The sequence below is a fragment of the Artibeus jamaicensis genome, unplaced genomic scaffold (genome assembly GCF_021234435.1).
Source record: "Artibeus jamaicensis isolate MK-2021 breed Jamaican fruit bat unplaced genomic scaffold, CSHL_Jam_final scaffold_474, whole genome shotgun sequence".
Lineage (NCBI taxonomy): Eukaryota > Metazoa > Chordata > Mammalia > Chiroptera > Phyllostomidae > Artibeus > Artibeus jamaicensis.
This window is the reverse complement of record NW_026522046.1, coordinates 27,752,146-27,775,522: the sequence shown is the minus strand read 5'-3', so window position 1 is coordinate 27,775,522 and position 23,377 is coordinate 27,752,146. Positions and strand designations below refer to the sequence as shown.

At 44.3% G+C, this 23,377-nt stretch overlaps 1 protein-coding gene across 1 annotated transcript in view; it reads left to right on the top strand.

Moving 5' to 3' along the window:
- The first annotated feature begins 15,309 nt into the window (after positions 1 to 15,309).
- KCNAB1 (potassium voltage-gated channel subfamily A regulatory beta subunit 1) overlaps positions 15,310 to 23,377 on the top strand; it is a 306,973-nt gene continuing 298,905 nt past the window's right edge. The window contains exon 1 of the mRNA XM_053658018.1: positions 15,310 to 15,590. Coding sequence (XP_053513993.1) covers positions 15,349 to 15,590 — 242 coding nt within the window. The 5' untranslated portion in view covers positions 15,310 to 15,348. The remainder of the gene's footprint in view (positions 15,591 to 23,377) is intronic.

Here is a 23,377-nt window from a genome sequence, read left to right as displayed (position 1 = left end):
ATAGGAATCCTGGCTATATTCTGTTTGTCAAAGCATCCGTGTGCTCTGAGCTGCCCCGACTTTATACTTCTAATTCCAAAAGGGTACGATAAGAAATCTTATCCTGATGTAACTTATATTTATGAACTAAATATTTGTTGGACTTCAAACTTCAAAATGCCTGAACTTCTGTTTTTCTTTTTCCAAGGGAGGAATAAAATAGATATTTCTAAATCCAAGCCACTATTTAAAAATCAACATCTAAAAGGCAGAATGAGATAAATTTTCTAGAAATGTTCTGTGAAGTACAATTACCCTTTATGGTGAGAGAGTGGTTATTTCATGCACACAGACGGACTGAAGGAGAATGGGCTCAGTCAGAAAGAGCCCGAATGAGCTGCCAGTGTTGGGAATGTCTGTCATATCTATAAATCTGAAAGCTATTGTTAAAGGGCTCCTGGAAGGAGAATTAAGTGGCAAAGGAAAGCCTTGGTAACAGTTTCCTTCCATAACACATTTTTTTGGTACTTCAGTACTCAGAAACTTTCCTTAAAGAAGTCTAACATGGGACCATAAAATTCCTGCTCTGTTATCTGACATTGGAATAACATGTATCAGGTTAGAGGGGAATATTAATTAAGGTAATGATTTAGCCAGCAGCTTTTGGGGAAAAACAAACACAGCTCTTTTCTGCTTTACTCAAGCAACAACAACTTGTCCTGTAACCAGAATAAGTGGTTTCCATGGTAACCTCTGGGGGAATGTTATTAATCATTGCTTTGCAACAGCCTCGTGTATCCCTTGTTTAATGAACGTGTTGAAGAACAGTCCCAGTAACGTCTATCTTACATGATCAAAAATGAAAATTCCTTCCTCCCCCTTTATTTTTACAGCATGATTGTTTATGGGAGGAGACTGGGATGTCCAGTTGGAATTAATCTGTTTATAAATTACATTTATCGAAGAGCTCCATGTGTATGCACATCTCAGAAAAAGGCAATTTTTCTCATCACCAGCTCTTTCCCTTTCAAAACCCAATGTAGGAATCATGTACTTCGGTTGAGTCCTTGCATTTACGGGAACAATGACCATGACTGATGGGCATGGTCTGTAGTTCCTTTGGATTGTCATGGAAACGATAGTCCAAGCAATTCCTCATGCCACCCGTTTTTCTTTAGTTTGTAGATGTTACCTGTGAAGAAGTTACAGAAAGTTTTTCTGGACTCCCAATTGTCCTTTCTTCCAACAACATGTTCCAAGAGTAACAGTACCTCTGTTAGAGACCTATCTGTAGAAGATGAATACAATTAACATAAAATATGAACAAATGTATCCATCTGTGAAGCCTGGCCACCAGGACAGAGTGTAACACCGACTGAACAGTCTTTGGAGACATTATGTGTTTGCTATGGGCAAGAATTCTACAGGTTGTAGCTTTATCACCATCAGTAGGGGATTGCTAGAGGCTCTCACTCCAGTTTCCATGCTGAGAAGACGAAAAATATTTTACATCAGGCTAATTCCAGTTTGTGAGGGATTTGAGGGCTGTCTCATGCCAAGATTGGATGAAAACCTATATTTGAAACAAAGGGTATTATTAACTGATTGGAAGAAGGCATTAGACATAGAAAGGGTCCAGCAGGGCCCGTATGGTTAAGAAGAAATTGCAGGAAACAGGGAAGAGGATGCACATTGGCTTTGTGATGAAGGGTTCTGACCCCCTTCCTGGGGTGGCTCTACATAGGACTGCACATGAAAACCCTAATTTGCCTCACACTGACCAACGGGCCATTCCCCAGAGCTGTCTGATGACCCCCTGAGGATGATGCGTCTTACACAGCGGCTCCTTCCTCTGCACGGTGAGGCGGGGGGAGGGGTGGCGGTGTGGCCAGAGCCCTGGCGTTGGAGGCACAGGGTCAGCTTTTAGTTCTAGTGCAACTGTGCATATGATTTTTTTAAAGTTATTTGTTGTCTTTAAACAACTCTTTTAGGGTCACAAGGATATCATCTGAACTTGGTAGAAAACTTTAACAATAAATATATAAGGAAGAAAAGGTAACCACTGCTAACAGTTTGGTGTGCTTCCCCCAGCTTTTGAATTAGAATTATACTAGATATTATTTTCTACCATTTTCAGTAAATATTATGTCAGTCTATTTTATTATTCAAAAAACCACTTACAAATTTCAAGAGCTACATCTTATTGCTTAGCTGGTCTTATTTTGTTTACTATTTATCATAGTTATCAGTTATATTATTACAGACATCTTTATATCAAGTTTCTAAAAATCATATCTCCAGGTGTTTTTTGGGCTCTGTTTCTGGTAGTGGAGGGAGAGGATGCACACTGTGTACGTGTTGTGTACACAGAAATGCAGTTGTATTTATTATTAACGCAGTTGCCGTCTGGGGACATTTCCCACCGCACCTCCCCACCGGCAGTGTCTGAGAGCACGTGTCTCTCTGCTTCTCCAGACGACACAGTGTCACGTGGAATCTGCATCACTAAGTTTTATAGTAAACAAAGTGTTGGCTGAATTAATTAACTGTTCTGAATCTCAATTTCTTCGACTGGAAAAGAAGATGAGTAGTGTTACGAAGGACCACTGTCAAAATTAAATGAGCTCATGTACAAGTAACTTGAAGGAGTCGTGTCCTTTGTTTTCAGACCCTCTGAAGTAGGGGTTGAGACGTGCCCCCAGGTTGTGTGTGGAGCATTTAACTAAGTGTCAGGAAGATAAGTAAGAATGGGGCGACTCTTCCAGTGTCTGGGAACGATGTGCACTCCACCCGGCACCTGACAGCTGAGGATCCTGCTGTGCTCAGTTAATGTTCATGGGAGACCCCTGTGTTCCTACAGACGGTCTCTAGGGGCTCATAGGGTCACCATCCTTCTGGGGAAAAGTGACATTGGGATAGAATACACAGAGCTTTTAAATACTACCAGTGTCCACATTCCAAACCATAGAGACTGAACCTATCAATTTGAAATGACTGGGTACATTCAGTAGGACAATCAGCACATGAATAAACAGCTATAGTACTTTAATTGTGATTTCTACCATCTTAAAAAATGTTTCCTCTCGACCAGAGAGTAGGTACACCTGAGTCTCGTTCCTAACATTTCCTCTCTGTGATGAAAACTCCCCGACTTCTTAGAAACCATTTACTTCTGCCGCTGCCAGAGGATCAGATGTGGTTCTGTGTATGGACCAGGTGAATTCTGGTGCACTCAGTTCCTGCCAACAGGGCAGCAGGTAACCCATGAGCTTAGCAACCTGGCTTGAGTTCAGGCAGGAAGATCAGGTGTTGGGAATCAACCTGAGGTCAGTACCAGAACATTCAACAAACGCTGAGTGAGCAGCTTCTTTGTTCAGGGCCTTGCAGCTGACCCACAGATAAATTAGGTGAGAGTCCTGCCCTCAAGTTAGGTAGAACTTGCTAGAGATACATAAGGTACTTAAATGAGAAATACTATAAAAAAAAGGTCATAACAAAGACAGGAGGTAGTGAGTGCTGCTAGCTGGAGTGACTGGACTTGGAACAGGGCGGGGCTTGAACAAGAGGCCATGGGGGCTGGGGAAGGCGGTCCATGCGGAGGGATGAGTGTGAACAAAGGCACAGACATAGGGAAGGATGAAATGGAAAGGCAGAGCTGCTTCTGCTCTTGAGGCTCCTGCAAGCAGCCTGGAGCGGAGGGTGTAGCCAGGAGAATGGGAGGAAAGGAGACCATTTCAGAGACTTGGGAGCCAGGCAGAGACCAGGTATGGAGGAGAGGCCGTGTGTGGAGGGGCTATTCTCAGGAAGAGGTAATGGAGGTGAGAGAGAGGATGAGAGTTGAAGTCTGAAGCAGGGTAGGGGGACTTTCGTTGGAAAAAGCTGATCTGTGGATGTTTGGGGGCAGAAGAGAGGAGTCCCATGGAGAGCAAAAGCGTGAAACACAAACAGTGGAGGCAACAGAGTCAAGGGCTCCAGGCAGGGCTGTTAGATTGGGCAAAGAGAAGTGTTGGTGGAGCCCGGTGATGAAGGGCAGGGCTCTGGAGGCCTGGGGTCTGCAGGCCACCTGCCAGTAGCACCAGCCACTAGTGGGAGGCTCTGGCCAAACCCCTTGCCTGGCAGAGGCAGTTGGCTAAGGGGTTAGGGCTGCAGATCCTCAAGCCAGGCTGCTGGAATCAAGCCCTGGCTCTGCCACTAACCAGCGTGTGACTTAGTTTCTTCTGCTTCGAAAGGTGGGTAAGGAGAGTACCAATGCTGTAGGGTTGCCATGGGAGTCCAGTGACTTAAATCAGAAGCACACAGAACAGGGTCTGGCACATAGTTTGCTGTTATATAAAGTATGTTATCATATAAACGTCTGAAGCATAATTCTGACACATGGTCCGCACCCTCTGTTATTGCCATGGAACTATGATCAGACCTACCAGAATCAGGGAGGCCTCCCTTCTGAAATCTACTGACTCCAGTCTGACCCTGTAAATGGGTGTAAGCACACCTAGCCCAGAAGTCTGCGGTGAGGATTCAGTAAAGTGATGTCAGTCATCTGGTGTAGATGGGACACTCGAACAGCTTCGGTCCTCATCCCCTTTTCTCTATTGACCTAGAATATAGTGGATGCACCAGTAAAATGGTGTCAGGGACAGAGTGTAAAGTGATGGAGAAGAGCTATGATGGAATGACTTTAAATTTCAAGCCAATACTTTTTTCTTAGAAAATACTATTGTTGGGTTCTTTGCTTATTAAAGGGAAAGATGATACATATGTCTTAGAACAGGCACGCTTTCTTTAAGGCTATAACTCTTGGAATGTTTATGTGAGAAGCCATAGATCCCTGCCTAGACCTGTTAGACTATGAGGACATTGCCGTGATTTTAGACATATGCGAGAAAGATTGCTTCCCAGCCATCATCGTTCTGTTGTTTTGAATGTTAGTGCAAATCTTAGACTATTGAATGCCAAGGTGTGTAATGAGAGGGTGAACATTAATCAGACAAGGACCAGGTAGTTGCCAGAACCCCAGCAGCATCCCCTGGGCAGAGGGGGAGTTGTCCCAGTCCCTCATGGTGAGGACAATGTCCCTTGGTTTAAGAACCAGCGGGCTGTCGCCCTGTGCAGCTGTACTCCCAGGTGGTGACCTGGAGGTAGACAGCCCTGGGCAGGCACACCCGCCCTCACAGCAGTAAGTAGGAGCCAGAGACGCAGGAATTTGCTTCCTTCTGCATTCCTTTGACTGGTTTTGGGCTGCTTTGGAAGATTGAAGCAGTTTCTCAGTTTTCTGTTTCTATTAGCTGGGCCACAGCTGGGCGTGTCCAGTTCCTTCTGGAGGGCTGTGGACACGGTGGAGGCAGCGTCTGTGCCTTGGTCCTCTGACCTGCCCACAGGTTCTCTCATAACTGGCTGTCAGTGAACTACACAGAGCGCGGCAGCTCCGGCTCCTCTTCCCCTGGGCGCCTCTGCCTTCCCCGGGCCGGTGTGAGATGGGCCTGGAGCCGGGATGCCAACCCCGTTTTGCTCCATGACCATAGCAAGGTTTCTGAAGTTCTGCAGAACTCAGTGCTCGTCTGTAAAATGAGGAGGCTGGACAAGGCGGCCTCCTGGGCTCTTTCCTACTCCAAGCCCACGTGGTATAATAACATCACAATCCAGGGCAAATGGACAGAGCTTGATTTCCCGCTCCCTTGCCTTTAAGGGGTGGTGCACTCGTGTTGCCTCTAAGACAGAGGAAACCAGGTGATGTGCTGTTTTGACACTGTAGGAGCAGTAGAAAAGTCTCTTGGATTTTTAGAGCATACTATTGTAATAATAGGTCGACCGTTGCCAGATGTTTGGTTTTCTTATATTTTCCTTTAACAGAAGGAGACAGCACACAGACACCTTTAATTTGTAATGGCCTCGTTTAGGAAATGTTTCCACCTTCACTATCTCATGTGCCTCCCCACAACGTAACGCCCGCGTTTGTGTGTCCCAGCTCCCTGTGGGGGGCCGGGCCTCATGCAGGCGGCCCGCCCCATCATCCAGGCCTGGTCCTCCATCTGGGGCCCTTAATGGGCTTTCTGTGCTTCCCAGACCAGGGCACACTGCTCGTCCCTGAGATGATCCTGCCGGGGCACATGCACATGGACGCTCTCAGTGGTTTTGTGTTTGTTCTGATGAGTATTAGGAAGAAATGTATAACCTGCACCTCAGACCTGGGAATTCATGGCTATTGTGGCAGAGGAGAAGGCCGAGTTTTAAAACAAGTGATGCAACTCGATGGAAAATGTTTACTAGTAGAGGTGAAACTCAGATCTGACAGAAGTCCTGGGAGAGGTGCACACAACACTATTTATTTGCTCTCCTTCACATTTTCCAAGCACCTATAAAGCACCAGGCCATCTGCCCGGGGCTTTTTGTGTTCATTCCATTTAATCCGTACAGCAGCCCATGGCCTTGTTACATCACATCCTTCAGGAGTATGGCTCTGGTTATTTACTTTTCATTTGCTGCTGATGAATTTTTTTCTTCTTTACCCTGGGCTGCCTCTCTCCGAATAGGCTCCAGCATATTCCAGGTTACATCTTTGAGCCATGGCTATTTTATTTCCTGTTCAAGGTCGATCTCTCTAGTTCTGTCTCTATAAATTGAATGTTATGCTTCTCCCGGGATTGGGTAACATCATACTGCGATTTTAAAACTTAGTTTCAGTTTACAGTGTAGTTTCATTTTATATAGCTTAGTTTATTAATTTTTTACATTTGCCCTTCAGCTTCTTGTGTCTTTCTGGTGTCCGCCATCAAAAGATATCACACATTGTGCCTTCTTTGTAAGCGTCTGAGGCTGCATAGACTGGGGGCAGGTTACCATGAGTTCTGAGGTCAGGCCCGCCTTGGTCTGAATCCTTCCACCAGGCTCGCTCCACCAGTCACTATCAACGTGACCATGGACCTCAGTCTCCTTCCTTGTAAAAAGGGAATAACAATATTGTACATTCAGAGACTTGGGAGGATTAAATGAGATATGTATGCAAGTTTTCAAGGCACTGCTGAGTGCATAGAAAGGCCCCTTCAGCAGATGCTGTGGTGATCGTTCCCTTTAAAGTCTTCATTTTCAACTTAGAGTCATCAGTCTTCATCTGTTACTTTATTTCCTCACTCTCCCCGTCACTGGATCCCCCAGGAGCTCTCCAAGCCTGGGAAAACTCGCCAGCCCTATGAGAATGGTCTTGACAGGATGTTCCCCTTCTCACTTTACTTTGAACCCCATTCTTCTAAGATTTTCATTTATGCCCTCATTTAAAAGCCTTTCTGATGAGCAAGGATCAGATGTCTGTCTGACATGCCCTCTCTGCATATGGAGAGGGTCCATCCGTTGTCTCTGGAACAGAGAGGCCTTGGTTTCAAGTCCCCTGTGTGGATCCCAGCAAATCATGTCTGCCCTCTGAGCTTCAATTTCTTCATCAATTTAGTGGAAATAAAAACACCTGTGTTACCTGTCTTCTACGATTTCAAAGGTTAGGTCCAATGGTATATGTAAAAGTTCATGGTGTGTTATTATATTCTTTTGATTACCTTCTGCCCTGAGACATTGGCTCACATTCAGCTGAGAAATGGCTTGAGACCATGGCTACCCTTGATCTGCTTTTCTAGTCAACATGGGGTAGGTGCATCACACTTCTCTCCCAGGCCCCAGACAGGGTGTCTCAGGTGCACGCAAAGACCACAGCATCGCTCTTTTTTTCCAACACCAGCAACTGTTTACTGAATACCTAGATACGTGGCACTTTCCCTAGATTATTCAATGTATGCTTCCCAGTAATCCACGGGGCGGCTATTTTTATTATTTCCACTTTATGGGAGGAAACCGAAGCTTAGAAAAGATCGAGCCCAAGGTCAGACTCGAGTAAGTGGTAGCACTGGATGGCAGGTGTCACCCCTCCCCCCGCAGAACACTTCCTTCCACGGTGCCGGTTAATTGGAGGTTGTTGCTGAGATGTAAAGTTAGTAATTTTTACTTGCACTTACCATCACAGTTTAAGGTTGCTTCACATGGGCTTGTGGGAGTCACAGCTCCTTGCCCCCGACATCTGAGGTCCTTCCATTTGCCCCGCAGTGTCTGGCCAAGAATAGCTCTGGTGGGGAGGAAGTCACTCAGACAGGGCAGAGGGCTGTGTAATAGACTGGATGGTGAATTTCAATGTTTTCCGAGGCTTCTCTCCCATGGGAGCTCTTTCCATCAGAAGAGCTACGTAAAAATGGAGATCCTGGAGGCCCCATGAGGCAACCTTCATTAGACGAATTTCATTCATTTCGGATCTTCGGTGTATGTCTGAGTCTTTGGCCCGCTCCCTCCCAGAGTACCTCTGAGACAGAGTAAAGGTTCCACAGCAACAGCTGCCCTGGCCTGTCCGATTTCATCTTATGGCTGTCACTAAATGGCGTGTGCTAATGTCCTGCTGGAAGGTGTTGTGGTTGTGCCCTGTGCTTTTGCCCTGTGGGAGGAGGAAACAGCGTAGCTCTGAGGAGCACTTGCTCACGGGTCTCTGAGCTGAGAGTGGAGACAATGCTCCCTTTGCCCAATCGCCTCCCTAGCGAGGGAGTTGGTCGTCCAGTTCAGGAGAAAAATCTCCTTTCAGAGGCAGGATAAATTGGGCGTTTTGTGTGCATTAGTGCACTTATTGCAACCTAACTACAAACAGAAACTTGCCCCATATTTCTTCAGTCACCAGGAAATTAAACTGGGCTCCAGACCAGGTCTCTGGCTCTGCTCTCCAGTCCAGGAAGGGCTCCTGAATGCTTATCACAGTCCGGCTGTCGGCAAGGGCCCTTTACAAAAGTCCTCGGATTTTACTGAAGGTAATAACCCCAGCCACTAAATCCTGAAACCTCAGTGACTGGACATTATTTTCTACTCGTGGCAGTCCATTGGAGGGGCAGGAAGTTCCAATCAGGTGGAAGGCGGGATCCAGGCTGATGAGAGTTCTGTCACCTCCCACTTCTGTTTTCTAAGGTGGATGGTGGTTGAGTATGGAGGTTGATCCAGCAGAGAGGACAGGAGGGGCAAGCGGAGGGCACTTCATAGACCAGGCCTCACAGTGGCACCTGTGAGCAGAAGTGATATTGGCTGGAATTCAGTCACATGACCACACTGAACTGCAAGGGAGACTGGGAATTGCAGGCCAAACAAATGCCTCGGAGGAGAGGGAAATGGGCGTGGTGAACACGGTCATCTCTGGTCATGCTCAGCCAGGGTCAGAACATGTGAAGGAGCGGCCGAGGGAGAGCCAGGTGTTTGCGACATCAGGGGAGAGGCCAAGGCATAGCTCTTCCTTCACTGTTACTCCTTCGTTCAAAATCTGATCTGCTGACCTGGCCTTAGCCACATGGCAGGTCAATCTCTCTCTGCTTCTCTCCTTGGAACTCACTCTCCTGTTTCACTGACATGACAGCCCTTCAGAAACCTGAAGGTAGATGGTGATCTGATCCACTTGGCAGGGATGTGGACCACAGCCTTGCTTCTGTCAATGCTTAGCTCTGGTTTTGAATGGCTCAGAATCTTTTTTGATGTCCTAAGAACCCCTTAGGGATGGAGGAGCCGGGAGCCTCCCTGCAGCTCATGTTTTATTCTCTCTCTGAGGTCGTGAGCTGGAGTGGCTGCCACGCCCCAGGTCATCCCTCCCCATGGTAACGGCACTGGCTCGGTGCCCCAGACATGGGCTGATAGCTCATCAGGCAGCATCAGGCACATGGAACCAAAGGTCAGAGGGCACTTGCCGAGAGCCAAGAGAGTTCACTGTTTCAGTCTGATATTCTAGAAACATCCAGGTGTGTGTTTCTCAGGGGAGCTTCTGTGACAGTGTGTTTATTCCAACAATGCAATCCTCCCACATGTTTCTCTGTAAAGCACCCGCAGGTTCTTGAAGATGGGTAAGCTTCTGTTTCAGCAGCAGGGTACAGCATGGTCTTTGATGTGATGTTATTAAATAAAACTGCATATCGTTTATGATATCCTGGCCTTCCTTCTCTGGCTCACTATCCTCACATAAAATGCATGCACATTTTTGCGTGAAATGGTAAAGAATTTGAGTAAAAATTGATTAAGAACAAATGGGTTTGCATTCAAGAGACCTAGTTTATTACAATACCTCCCATTAAAAATACTTCACTTACAAAAAAATTAAAGCCCAGGGTATATTTCTTTAGCTTAATCTTCATGATTAATGGATTGGAGCTTTGAACATCAAGAATGAAACTAGCTGTCCAAAGGGCTGTTGAATTATTTACTGACCCCTGAGGGTAGGAGGAGACTGTCCACATAAACAAGGCCACACATGGGCACAGCAGAAAGAGCAGCCTTTTCTGTCCCAGCTCAGGGATTCGAATGATGTGACGTTCCAAACACCAGTTGCTTGTTGAACAAAATACTAAATGCTTAAATCTGTTTACAGTATTTTAAGTTCCAGATGGTCATTTATCCAAAATAAAGGCCAAATAAATATTCAGTTTAAATGTGTTTTTAAAGTATTTTCAGTCAAATGAATTTCCAATGAAGTCAATATTCAGAATTCAAGGACACTCTTTTGTTATCATGCGTAATATTGAAAAAGAATTTAACTCAAACTAGAAAATTAAATAGAAATTCACTCAAGAGTTTTGATCATCTATTATGTTCCAGTTCTGGACATAGGGGGCCATATAAGACAGGCTTCTTGCCATGAATAATCTTGGAGATTTGTTTGGTTTTCAAGGAAGAGAAGACCACAGTATAGTTTTATTGGTGTAATACTAGAAGTGTGAACGAAATGCTATGAAAAGAGATGAAAGGCCGTGGGAGACAGGGAAGAGATGTGTCAGAAAAAAACACATGAAATGCACCGTTTCAATGGGACTTTCACCAAGGTGTGCAGCAGGTGAGGGAATGGGAATAGCAAGGGGGCAGGTGGGAAAGGGGCCACGAGGCAGCGGGTGCTCTGTCACTCAGGAACAAAGCTGACCTTTTTTTTTAGGTTGGAATCCTCTACACCACCAAGTTCCTAGGAATGGGAAAAAAGTTTGTGATGTGAACAAATAATGTTTCTAAATGCAGAGAATATTCACGTTTAGCCCTTGTTTTCCCAACATGGTCAGAGAATGAAAACTTTCACTCAAGACATTTTTCACCTGAAACTTCCTAATTTTACGGGCTGAGGCTCTATTTTAACTTTTAAACCTGAAGAAACAACCTGACTATTCCAGTTTATCTTCATAAATGTCAACAGTTATGCTGTGTTAAATGTCCTCAGGGACTATGAAGGCACATAGAACTCTTTGCTTGAAAACTAGAGGCCTTATTTTGCTATTCTGTCTTCAAGGTTTGGCTTCTGTGTCTTTTCTCCCTCTGTTACTTTTTCTGCATCCTCACCTGTAAACTGTTCTTGCTGCTGCTGTTGGTAGGTCTGCCTCTCACAGCCTTTTTCGTCTAACTTGCTGTCTTTACTCTGCTGAGGAACAGGGCATCAAGTCCGCCTTCCTGGGATTATGAGCGGGAAAGAGCAAATGGTTCATGAATTGAAGTCTCCCTGGAGCCTTGAAACATGGGCCTTGTGATATATTATTTGTTCATTTGTTTATTTTTGGTTGTGTTTCATTGAGCCATCTTGCTAAAAAGGTGACCTCTAAAAAAATCCAGTTGTTACTTCATCTGAACTAACATTTGAATCTGTTTAGGAAAATGCCAAATGCTAAAATTGCTTGAAGTTGAAGTTTATCTTGGAGTAATTCTGAGAGATGTTAGAAAAACAAACCATGTAGGACACAGTTTCTCAAATTGTTGGTGGGGCACTTGTACTCCAGATTTCACAATTTTGCCAGCTCAAAAGAACATTCTATCATAAGGTAAGCAAAGTGAGTTTGTCTTCCACAGCAGAAATAGACTTTTTCAATAATATCGTCTTGGAACTTTAGTCAGTGATTAAACATATACAATTATTATACAGATGCAGTGTGATATATTAGGAGATTTGAAATATATAAACTGACTCAGCTTATCTAATTCTATGGAGGGAGTATTGTTTTACTTATGTTTCTAAGGAAGAAACAAAAGCCTCAGAGTACTCACGTCACTCAGCAGTATCTGTTGGGCAGGGATTTAAACCCCCATCTGTCTGACCTCTAAGCCCAGGCTCCTGGAAATTTGCACTTATATCCAAGTCCTTACAATAACTGACTCTTAAAAACATTGTTTTAAATCATTAGTATTTGTATTTAAATTTTTAGAAATTAAATGTATTGGGGTGACATTGGTTAATATAATTACATAGGTTTTGTGCCCTGGCTGGTGTGGCACGTTCAGTGGATTGAGCGTGGGCTGTGAACCAAAGGGTCACCAGTTTGATTCCCAGTGAGGGCACATGCCTGGGTTGCTGGCCAGTTCCCAGCAGGGGACCCATGAGAGGCAACCACACATTGATATTTCTGTCCTTCTCATTCCCCTTCTCTTCCTTTCTCTCTGAAAATGAATAAGTAAAATCTATGAAAAAAATTTTTTTAAATTACATAGGTTTCAAGTGTACAATTTGTGATACATCACCTGTATATTTCAACAATAAGTGACTCAGTATTGTCAACTTACCTGGCAGTTTCCTTCCTTGTTTGTAAAACAAGAGAATTAACCAGTAGCGTTCCAAGGTTAGTTGCAGCTCTATGTAGAATCCCAGGTTTTTTAGATTCATCGTAGTGCCTAGAAGAAAGTGACGAGGAGGTGGATTGGTTCAGATGGAAAGAGCCCAATGAGACCTCTCAGCAGTGCTTTGGATCACAAAACTGAAACTATACGTTTTTAGGCCTTGCTTTTGGGCTGAGATTCACTTTTCCTGTTGCTACTCTGGGTCCCAGCCTCCCAGCCTCCCAGCCTCCCAGCCCCCCAGCCTCGTTTGTCTCTAACAAGGTCCAGATCCAGAAAGGACACCTGTAGAAGGAGGCAGACGAGCCCCGTGGCAAAGCACGGGGAGCAGTGACTGTGAGGTTTGGGATTCTTTGCAACTTTCGAATCTGCTTTCCAAGTAGACACTGAAGAAGTGGTGGAGAGATGTCTTGTTACAAGATGAACAAACTAACTTTATCCTGACAATCCTTCACTTTAAAAAGGATCAAGTCATATTTAAAGCCATCCCATCCATTTTTGCAGTCACATAGCCCATAGCATTGAAGTGCCCTGAAAATTGTCGCTTGCTGAGCCTGTCCAGGCCACCTGGGCGTTGCAACACTAGGGGGCACCATCCACACAGACAGTGAGGTCATGGCAGTGTTTAGACTTGTGCCATGTGGGAGATATTGTAACAATCACCACTTGCTCGGTTATTTATTCTGTGCCAGGTACATCAAATACCATATTTCCTTTATTCTTTACAACAATCCTATGAAGTAATATGGTAAATTTTTCCAGAGGAAGAAACTGGAACTCAGAAAGTGCCTTCAGTCCATTCACTAGTGTGTTGTAGGGGTAGGATTCAAACCCAAGTCTTCCTGATTTCACAGCCTGTGCTATTTCCACCGTATACCACCCGCATTCCATGGAAAGTCTTCTCAGCCAGCCCAGTGCAGCCTGGGAGAAGGGGAAACATGTTCTCGGCATCCTGGAAGCATGGCTTCAGTGCTGACTCGACAGTGCATGACCACAAAGCCATCTCAAACCTTCCATGGCCCAACAGCACTCTGTGGCCCCCACAGCCATCTTTCAAGGCATTTTTGGCCACGGAGTGCATATTGGCACATCAGGGTCCCACGGGCCATTTCCTTTGCATTGGCTTTTACACCAAAGGCCACATACAGGCTCCATATCTAGAGGGAGAAAAAGACAGTGATGCATGGAAGAAGGCTCATGTCTCATTTCTCATGACTGCTTTCCCTGCTCACCTCTTTCTTCCTTGGCTCTTACAGATTAACCTGCTGTGAAGATTTGTGCATGGGTTTCTGTGTAGATGTGGGTTGAGTTTTTTGGGGCTAAATAACCAAGAGTACAACTGCTGCGTCACATGGTAAGTCTGAAATGTTTAGTTTTAGAAGAGACTGCAATACCTTGGGGGGAATGGCAGTACCTTTTTACATCTCCACCAGCCAGTCATGGGTGATCCAGTTTCTCTGAGTCCTTGACAGCATTTGGTGCTAATGTTGTGCTTATTTTTGCTATTCTGGTAGGTGTGTGGTGATATCTCAGTGTGGAATTTATGTGCATTTCCCTAAGGGCTAATGAGAATATGATGATGACCATCTTTTCATGTGCCTACTTGCCATCTGTACCTCCTCTTCAGTAAAATGTTTGTCTATTATCTTTTGTCCACTTGCTAATTGAATTGCTTATATGTTTTTATTGAGTTTGGAAACTTTCTACATTCCAGTTATAAGGTTTTTGTTGGATATGTGCTTTGCAAATATTTTCTTTCTGTCTGTAATTTCTTTTTTCATCCTCTTTACAGGGTCTTTTACAGAGCAAAAAGTTCTGAATGTTTATAAGACACAATTTATAAGTTTTTCCTTTTATGAAGTGTGTTTTTGGTATCAAGTGTAGGAATTCTTCACTTTGCCCCAGGTCCCAAAGTTTTTCTCTAAAGTTTTTACCTAGGTGTTTTATCATTTTACATTTGACATCAAAGTCTGTGGTCCATTTTGAGTTAACTTTTGTATAAATATGAGGTATAAGTCTAGGATTCATTTGTTTTTGTCTGTTTTTGCTTGTTGATGCCCAGCCACCCAGCACCGCTCATTGAAAAACCTGTCCTTCTGCTGAGTTGCTCGTGCACCTTCACCAAAAGTCGGCCGAGCATTTCGGCGGGCGCCCTCTGCTTTTCACAGCCATCTTACCGGTATGTCCTGTAGTTTGACAGCAACATCTGAAGAAGAAAAACAGTTAATGGACCTGTTGTCCAAACAAATCATGACGCTAGTATAAGTTATTTGATTATGAAACATTTGATAATTTAGAGAGGTCTCATACACTCATGAACCATCCTCAAAGCCATATGGTCCTTATGAGAACAGAACATTTGGCTCTTATCCCACCAAAATATTTCTTTTACCTAAATAGAAAGTCATGGGAAGAATGCCCATATTTTTTTTCCTCAGGGCCAGTACTTCGTGGCTGGAGTTTGACTTAGTGAACTCTACAGGGACAAGAAAGGTGGTTGGACTTTGTCAGGCTTCTTTTTTCACAGGATTCGGCAGAGACACACAGCCAAAAGCTCTGCCCAGAACTCGGGAGCCGGCTCGCGTACAAAAACCATAAGGGGCATCTAAGGCAAACAGTCTGATCCCTTTTAGGGACACACCAAAGCCAGATAACTCAAGTTAATCATAGCAAGATACAGCCAGTCTTAGAGCTGAGGGCTGTGAAATCAGCAGTGCTTCCCTGGGGTTTTGAGACATGCATCTGTACAAACCTGCTTGTGCAGATATCGCCAGCCCCAAGCTGGGTCTGCCCAAGTCCAGTGAATCTGCTCTGAAATGCAGACGGCACCTGGCAGTGAGCAAGCCTCCACCTCAGGCCGCCTGCTGGCCTGTGAGGCCCAGTGGAGCAGCGGAATGGAAACACCTGGAGAAGTTTCTACGCGTCCATGGAATTTCGTTGAAGGAAACCACCAGGGCAGAGACGGGCATGGCTTACAGGTACTTGCTGGTCGTACTGTCATCCAACCAGGGCACCGCACTGAAGTCCAAGGTTATTGTTAGCAAAGAAATAAGAATTGGAATAATGAAAAAAAGACGCATATAGAAAAAGAAAAAGGAATATGAATGCAGCGAGCCCCCTCCTTGGGCTGGCTTATTTTTCCAAGCTTTACATTGTCTACTTCCCTTCTGCTCAAAAGGTTATGTGAAAAACAGTGAAGCTCACTTGTGAAGCTCCTAAAAATGTGCTGCCAATAGAACTGTCTTTGAGCTTGAGCGGGTGGGTGATTTAGTGCATCGGTCCCCAACTTTTTGGCACGAGGGACTGGTTTTGTGGGAAACAATTTATTCCATGGACTGGCATGTGGAGGATGGTTTCAAGATGGTTCAAGTGCATTACATTCAAGCTCACCCCCTGCTGGGTGGCCCAGTTCTAAGAGGCCTGGATGGGTACCGGTCTGTGGCCCTGAGGTTGGGGACCCCTGATGTAGTGGGTCCTAATGAAGAATGGGGACTCTGGTCTTCTTAAGGGAATTTATAAATTAAGAGTAGGATTTCTTAGCTGCCTGGGCTTCAGGTCTGTTGTTTCCTTCTAAGCCTGAATCATGTGGTCTGTGCTAATGGCTAATAAAGTAGTTCATGAAACTGAGCTAGTTCTTCTTGAAATGACAGGACTTTTTATCAGTGTAGCCCAAGATAAATTACTGGTTATTCTCTAAATTTCCAATCTCATTATTTATTCTGTGAAACATTAATAAAAGGGAGAACGTTCCTTCCTGGTGTGGGGTTGGATGTGTAATCTTTATAAATGGCTCTGAGATGGGAAGCATCCTTTTCTTTCAGAGCAATTAATAGTCAAACCTCTATAAGACGCACTTGTGCTTAGCTAAACCACTCAGCAGAAATGCTTCCTTGACTAATGCCTGGAATTTTAAACACCTGGGAAGCTGAGCCAATGCTGTTCTGAAGGGCAAGTGTGCTGAATAGTTTAAAAAATTATATATATATATATATACACACACACACACACAGACATATATATATATTTAACACATATATAATGTTTGTAAAGACCAGTTGTTTTAACTCAAGTCAAACTTACACTCCACAGAATAAGATTGTTTTTGCACGGTCAAGATATCCCCAATGATTTCAATTCTCTATAATCTGAAGGCCAATTTTAATGTAGTAGCTGTACTCTAGTTTATCCACTAATTTGATTAATAAAGCAATTTACAATGAGATAGCTTCTCTCCGGAGAACGAAGTGTTTCACACAGACTCTTATAAAATCAAGGGCTCATGCAGAAGAGGAAGGCGCTTTTCTGGGCCTGCAGGGCATGTAAACCTAGGCCGGCCCACCCCATCGTGCTTCAGGAGTGGAGTCTCAGGAATCCGGTCACCTTTCCAAGACAGCTGGAGGCTCCATACACTGGGCTAGAGGAGGCGGTGCCAAGGTCCCTCACCCACCTTTCCTGAGTCTGTCTTCCGAAGAGAGAAGGAGCTGCCTCTCTCTCTGCTTCTACATGTTCTCGCACTCTCTTCTCTATGCCTTCCTTGACCCTCAGTGGTAGCAGTGGTGGAAGATAGACCAGGTGAGGATGGGCTGCTTCACTAAAAAAAAAAAATCTGCCTTTGCGTCTTTATCACAGGAAGCGTGGCATTACCGTGAACTCTTGGATAACCCTTCAGAGGGCAGACCTCTTTCTCTCAAAAGTCCTGGTTTGAGTATCAATTACACATCTTGTGATGTGTGCCAGGGTGCAGATGAAGATATGTTCTAAGACGGTGTTTTCCAAACATCTATGAAGCAGAGGAATTCCTGAAATAGATAAAAGCAAAGGTGTCCTAGTTGAAGTTGGGGGCCGGGAGCCCACCTGCTCCAGGGGAGCTTTCAGCCCCAGCCTGGTTTCTGAGGCTCCTCACTCCTCACGTGTTGAGAGCAAAGTTCTGAGCTGACTCTTCATAAAGCCTTGGAGAGCATGGCTCTGTGACCTCCAGGATCCAGGTCCTGCTCCGAGAGACAAGCTGTTGGGCAAGCGTGCATGCCACCAGGTCTAGGAAGAAGCGATACTTAGGAGACTTGTTCCTCCTCGGAATCTGAGGACAGAAAAGCGCCCTTTAGTTGATCATTGGCCACAGGAATAGCCAAAGCTTTGAATTTCGACGAACTGGCTGGGCGCTGCCGCCTCTTCCCGGCGTGTTCCTTCATACCTGCCCTCGACTCGAAGCATGTCTCCTTTCTCTAAATTACCACAGCAGTTTGTCTATTCTTCTTTCAAGGCACTTACTAACATTATTTAAGACATCTTATTTTAAGCATTAGCGACAGATTGCTGGGGAAGAGAATCCTGGTTCTTTTGGTTCTCCATTACTTAGCTTTGACCTTGACTTCTTGTAAACATAGTTGTGGGTGAGGAGAGAAGGTAACTTTCATATTCTCACTTCTTTATCTTGAGTTCTACCATCCCCTCAAGGTTTTGTTAAAAGACATAGTTGAACCTGTCTGACCTATCTTCTTTGTAGAAAGGGTCTTATTTCATGTGTAGCATAAAGAGAATGGGCTTTGGCATTAACCAGATGAGAGTTCAAACCCCAGTTCTTCTGGTTTACAAACTGTGTGACATTGGGTCAGCTGTGACATCTAAGTTCCTAGCACACAGTAGGTGCTCACTAAATGTAGGTTTCCTTTCTGATTATTCTGTAGACTGTCAATCATCCTAGGGGCAGGAGATGAACACTCCCTATTGATGGAACATAGAGATAGGAGAGCAGAATAGATAAGATAGAATAAAAAGGACAAGAAAGAATAAAAACATTCTCAGCAATTCACAATCTGTGTAGATTTCCATGCTGAGCTTTAGAATTCTGAGAGGACTGGGAGAGCCGGGTAAGCTGCTTTCTCTTCCTAATTTGGTTAGAAGCCATTGCAGCCTTCAGCCCGATACCAGCTGCTCAGGTCCCTCGATCATCTGTGAGAGAGCATTTTGCTGTGTTTCCATGGAGACTTGGTTATATTTCTAACTCAGGGTGACCAGGGGAGGGGAAGAAGCAGTAAATATGCAAACACATGTATCAGCTGAAAAGAAACTGGAGGAAATAGTTTGGATGTGGTATGAAAAGTGCCAAGTTGCTGTGTAGATCCTTCTGTTGGCTTGGAATTTTCAGCAAAAAGAGAAGTTTTTGTGGATTCATTTTATTAGTGTCTATAAAATAGTCACCCAAGAGGGTCCTTCAGTTATTTCTATGTGGCTGAAAGTTAGTTGTCTTTACTACATAGTATTGAACTCTGAGCTAGGCAGTATACCCAAGCTTGGGTCGACGTGAAAGTGCACTGAGAAGTAATTTTATGGACAAAGTACAAAAAAATAGCTGCATGGAATAAGGAGGCAGCAAACACCCAGCTCTGAAGCAATATTATAAAACTAACATTAGTCAAGAGGACTCACACATATGTAAAATGAAGTTCTAATCAAGGGGTCAGCAACCTTTTCCCGTGAAACTCCAGAGGGCAAATATTCCAGGTTCCCAGCACCTCCGTGTTCGTCCCAACGATTGAATTCTGCTGCACAGGCTGAGAGCAGCCATCGCCAAAGGAGCCAATAGCGAGCTTAGCTGTGTTCTGCTCGACTTTGATTTACAGATACTGAAGTTTGAGTTGCATTTTGCTTTCTCATATTACAAAGACATAGTCTGTCTTCTTTCTTTTTTCCCTCCTCCGAAACCATTACAAATGATACAAGCCAATCTTACCTTGTGGACTGTACAAAATCAGGCGGCAGGCCGGATCTGGCCAGCAGGCTGAAGTTTGCTCACCTCCGGTATGGAAAACAATCTTTTAGTTGTATAGGTTATTCGTTTATTTGTTTGTGTTTATTTTTTTACACCTCTTTGTGTCCAGAGGTACTTAAGGGGTCCAAATGCATATAAATCAGAAAGATAAAAATAGCCCTGGCTGGTCTGGCTCAGTGGATTGAGCACAGGCCTGTGAAGCAAAGGGTCGCCGGTTCAATTCCCAGTTAGGGCACATGCATTGGTTGCAGGCCAGATCCCCAGTAGGGGACACATGAGAGGCAACCACACATTGATGTTTCTCTCCCACTCTTTCTTCTTCCCTTCCCCTCTCTCTAAAAAATAAATAAACAAAATATTTTTAAAAAGAAAGATAAGTGTAGGAGGAGAAATAAGGAGGCCAAGACAGATTAACAGCAGAAAGAGAGGACAGTCTAGGTGAGTGAGCGTGCAGTGTGCAAGCCATGCACTTGGACCTGGATTTGGCTCTGCCCTTTCTAGCAGCACCAGATGGTGGAAAGGGAGATGGAGCTCTTTAGAACAGTCACAGAGTCCTTGAGGCAGAGAGGAGCCAGGTGTGCGCAGCAGTGGCGCACCTCTTCCTGATCCGGAGATCAGAGAGAAGTTTCTCTCCGAGTTCTCCTTCCTGGTGTACTTACTCAGTAACATCCTCCAAAGTATCCTTGTAGTAAACACAGTGGTGAGGTTCCTAGAGCCCTTCCCTATGGAGCCCCTAATGTTAATAAATGGTATTGCATCAAATATAAATTAATCAAAAGCAAGCGGGTGGATGGTAGAAGAAATCATACTAGTTTGATAGAAACCACATCGATCAGTTTGAGGTTATTTATGCTTTTAAAATTCCCCCATAATGATGACACAGATATTGCTATTTATTATAGTGACAGGGCTTGTCCAGTTTGGGGGAATAAAGTGACCGTTTCTCAAAAAACAAAACCAAACCAACAGTTATGCAATTTTCTAACCAAAGATAATTTTTTATGGCCTTAAGCTGAAGGTGGGGAGGAGACAATAAAAGAAGAGGCAGGGGGAAGTCTCCGAATTATTTTATGGGACAGAACTTGGAGACAGTCTGTCTGATTTCTGATTTCACAGCTAAGGGAAATCAGGGCTCAGAGATGTTGGGCGACTGGTCTGAAGGTGTGAAGTGGGGAAGCCCTGTCTTTTGGGTCCTAGCCCAGTGCCTTTCGGAGACTCCCCATTCACCATCCTGCCCTCGTCTGCTTTTCCAGGTGCTCCTCTTATTGCTGTGCTCTGGAACCCGCTTCAGTCCACTGCTCTGTCCCAAATATCGAGTCTCACTCATAATTCCTTTCCCTGTGTAGAATATTTTTCACATCCTCCTTGCCCAGGATAATCCAATGGAGTCTTTCCCTTCTCTTTTACAGCATGACCTGTCTTTGCTGCACACAGAATTTGGATTATTAGTTGTGCATGTGTGTGTCTTATTCTCAAAAAGATGTCTTTGTCACATCGAGGAGAAAGACTAGAGCTTATAATATTTTGTAATTCTCCCATGCAATACACACGTGTAGAAAGTGCTCAGTGCATTCGTATTGCTTTATTGGGGGACCTCCATTGAGAAGTCGGGGGACATAAAGAATGGCATCAAAGACCAAATAGGAACCTCCCTTTTCTATCATATTTTCTCCTGCATATTAGGAAGAATGTATTACTTAACCTTGTCGAGCTTTAGTTTCTTCATCTGTAAAATGGGCCTAATTCAACTGAGCTCACAACGGTGTGGTAAGAATTAAATGAAGTCACGCATGTGAAGTGCGTAGCTCACTGCTTCCCAGAGTGGGGGCCTAATGAACTGAGTCCCTTGCTCCAGACTCACCACCCCTTGCAATCCATTGTGTGGTCCTCTTTCAGAGATTAAGAGAGAACATGCGTAATGGTGTAAGAGAGGGGCAGAAAATAAAAACTTACCAATTCAATCTTGCACAACTCTGAGCACACCACCTCCTCATTTGCTTTTATAAATATTTGACTGTTCCTATCAGAATATACCCTTAAGCTCTATTGACAGTTTTTTTCATTTTGCCTAGTATACAGCTTTCTATTTAATTAAAAAAGCCTTATGAAGTGTTGCAATAAGTCACTTTCCAAATGGTGTAATATGAAGATGGAATAATTTTTGACCAATTTGTGTATGTCAGAAGCTAACTTTGTGTCTAGAATGTTTATATCTGAGAGAATGAAATGAAAGGGCCGAAGCTCCCGCTTGTATCTGGCGGTGCCTCTTCTGCTGGCTTGTCACAGTGTCCAAGAATGTCTTTGACTAGAGGCATCAGTTCCCCTGTTAAAATGGAATCTAAGCTGATCAGTAGCAGACCCAGAAGGAACTAGGACGTTGGCCAGGCCTGACCTGGAAACAGAGGATGGGAGAAAATTCTAGACTAGATCAAGGGGAAAGCTTGGGTGTCAGGGTCTGGCTTAGTGTTCTATGTCACCTGTGCGGAAACACAGGAGGGAAGGAGCTGAAGAAGCGGCAGGGAAGCCAGAGAAAGACCTCACTCACCTGCCATCTCTTTTCAAAGATGTCTGTGCAAAAAGTTCGAAAACATTCATTAACCGATAGAATTTTCATTAGTCTCAAATTGAAGATGCTAAAGATAAGCGGAAAGTATTTTTCAGGCTGAAAAGCATTCCCTGGGTTCTGTCGTGGTAAGAATGTGGTGTCCTGGCTGGAGGATTTGAAGACCAGCTTCCTCCCTCCCGCTCTCTGATCCTCCCCTTCCTTTTCTATGAAATAAAAATAACAAGCCCTTCCTGACAGGATAATACCATTCGTGCAAAGGGGCACAGCAGGACTCAGGAAAGGCCCTCCTTCTCTTGCCCTTTCTACTTTTCATAATTTCCACTATACAGTGAGAGTTAAAATTATCTTTGTTCCTGAATTAAACTTATGGCCATCCTCGAAGGGTCCCCTTCCCACAAATGCCCCCTCCCTGGTCTTTTTTCATTGCACTCCCTTGACCTACTTTATCGTGGGCCACGTGGTGCACTTAGACCTATTTGAAAATAGTTATGGCCATGACCGTGGAAATCAAAGCCTAGGAAAAACTGCTACCTGTGCAGGGGGTTGTATTTCCTACATTAAAAAAAAGCCCGCATGGTTTATTTTAGACTGGCCTAATTTCGGTCAGTTGCGGGGCCTGTGCTAATTCGCTCTGAGCCCTCTGGCTGTGGCTCTCGCGCATTAACGTTTCGGGAGGAACGTGGGTGACTTCCAGATGGTTCAGGCTCCAAACCTGTGTGAGCACCTGACACCTCCATAGGCTGCTAGTGAAGGGCCCAGAAGGCTTTGCGACAGAGGCCTGCTGAGAACAGGGCAGAGTGTTGTTTCTCCCATTGACTGGAACAGGAGTTCTACAATAGTACAGTTTTTTCAATGTCAGTTTAGATAGAAAATGCTGTAAATTTAAACAAGAGCGAGAGATGAGTGCCACTTGGATTTGAAATATTATTTTCATCCCATTTTGACATTTGCACCTGTGGTTTTCCAGGGGGAAGTTGATTTGTTTCTGAGGCATAAAGAAAACAGTGAAAACTCAGGGTTCGAAAACAGCACTAGATTACACGACTCTGTGTTTTCTCATATGGGAATTGTTGACAGTGGTTTCATAAGAAAAAAATGGGCATTTTGAAGTGTGTTTCTTTCTGACTGTGGAGCAACCATAGGTCAAATGCATTTTTTTTTACTCAAGGAAAAAGAAAAAAAACCACCTTTCTGAATTTCTCTGCAGTGCCTGTGAGTGCCACTAGAATGCGCCATTTTACAAAGAAAATGGAATGCTTTATTACCCTGAACTGAAGAAGGCAGAAATCTTCACCCAGGCAATGTTAGAACAGAACTTATATCTGAGTGTGTATATTTACCTTGATTGTGAAAATTAAGAAGTGTCTCTATTGAGACAACATGGGAAATTTTCTATAGTGAGAAAAAAAAGAAAAAGAAATGATGGCCAG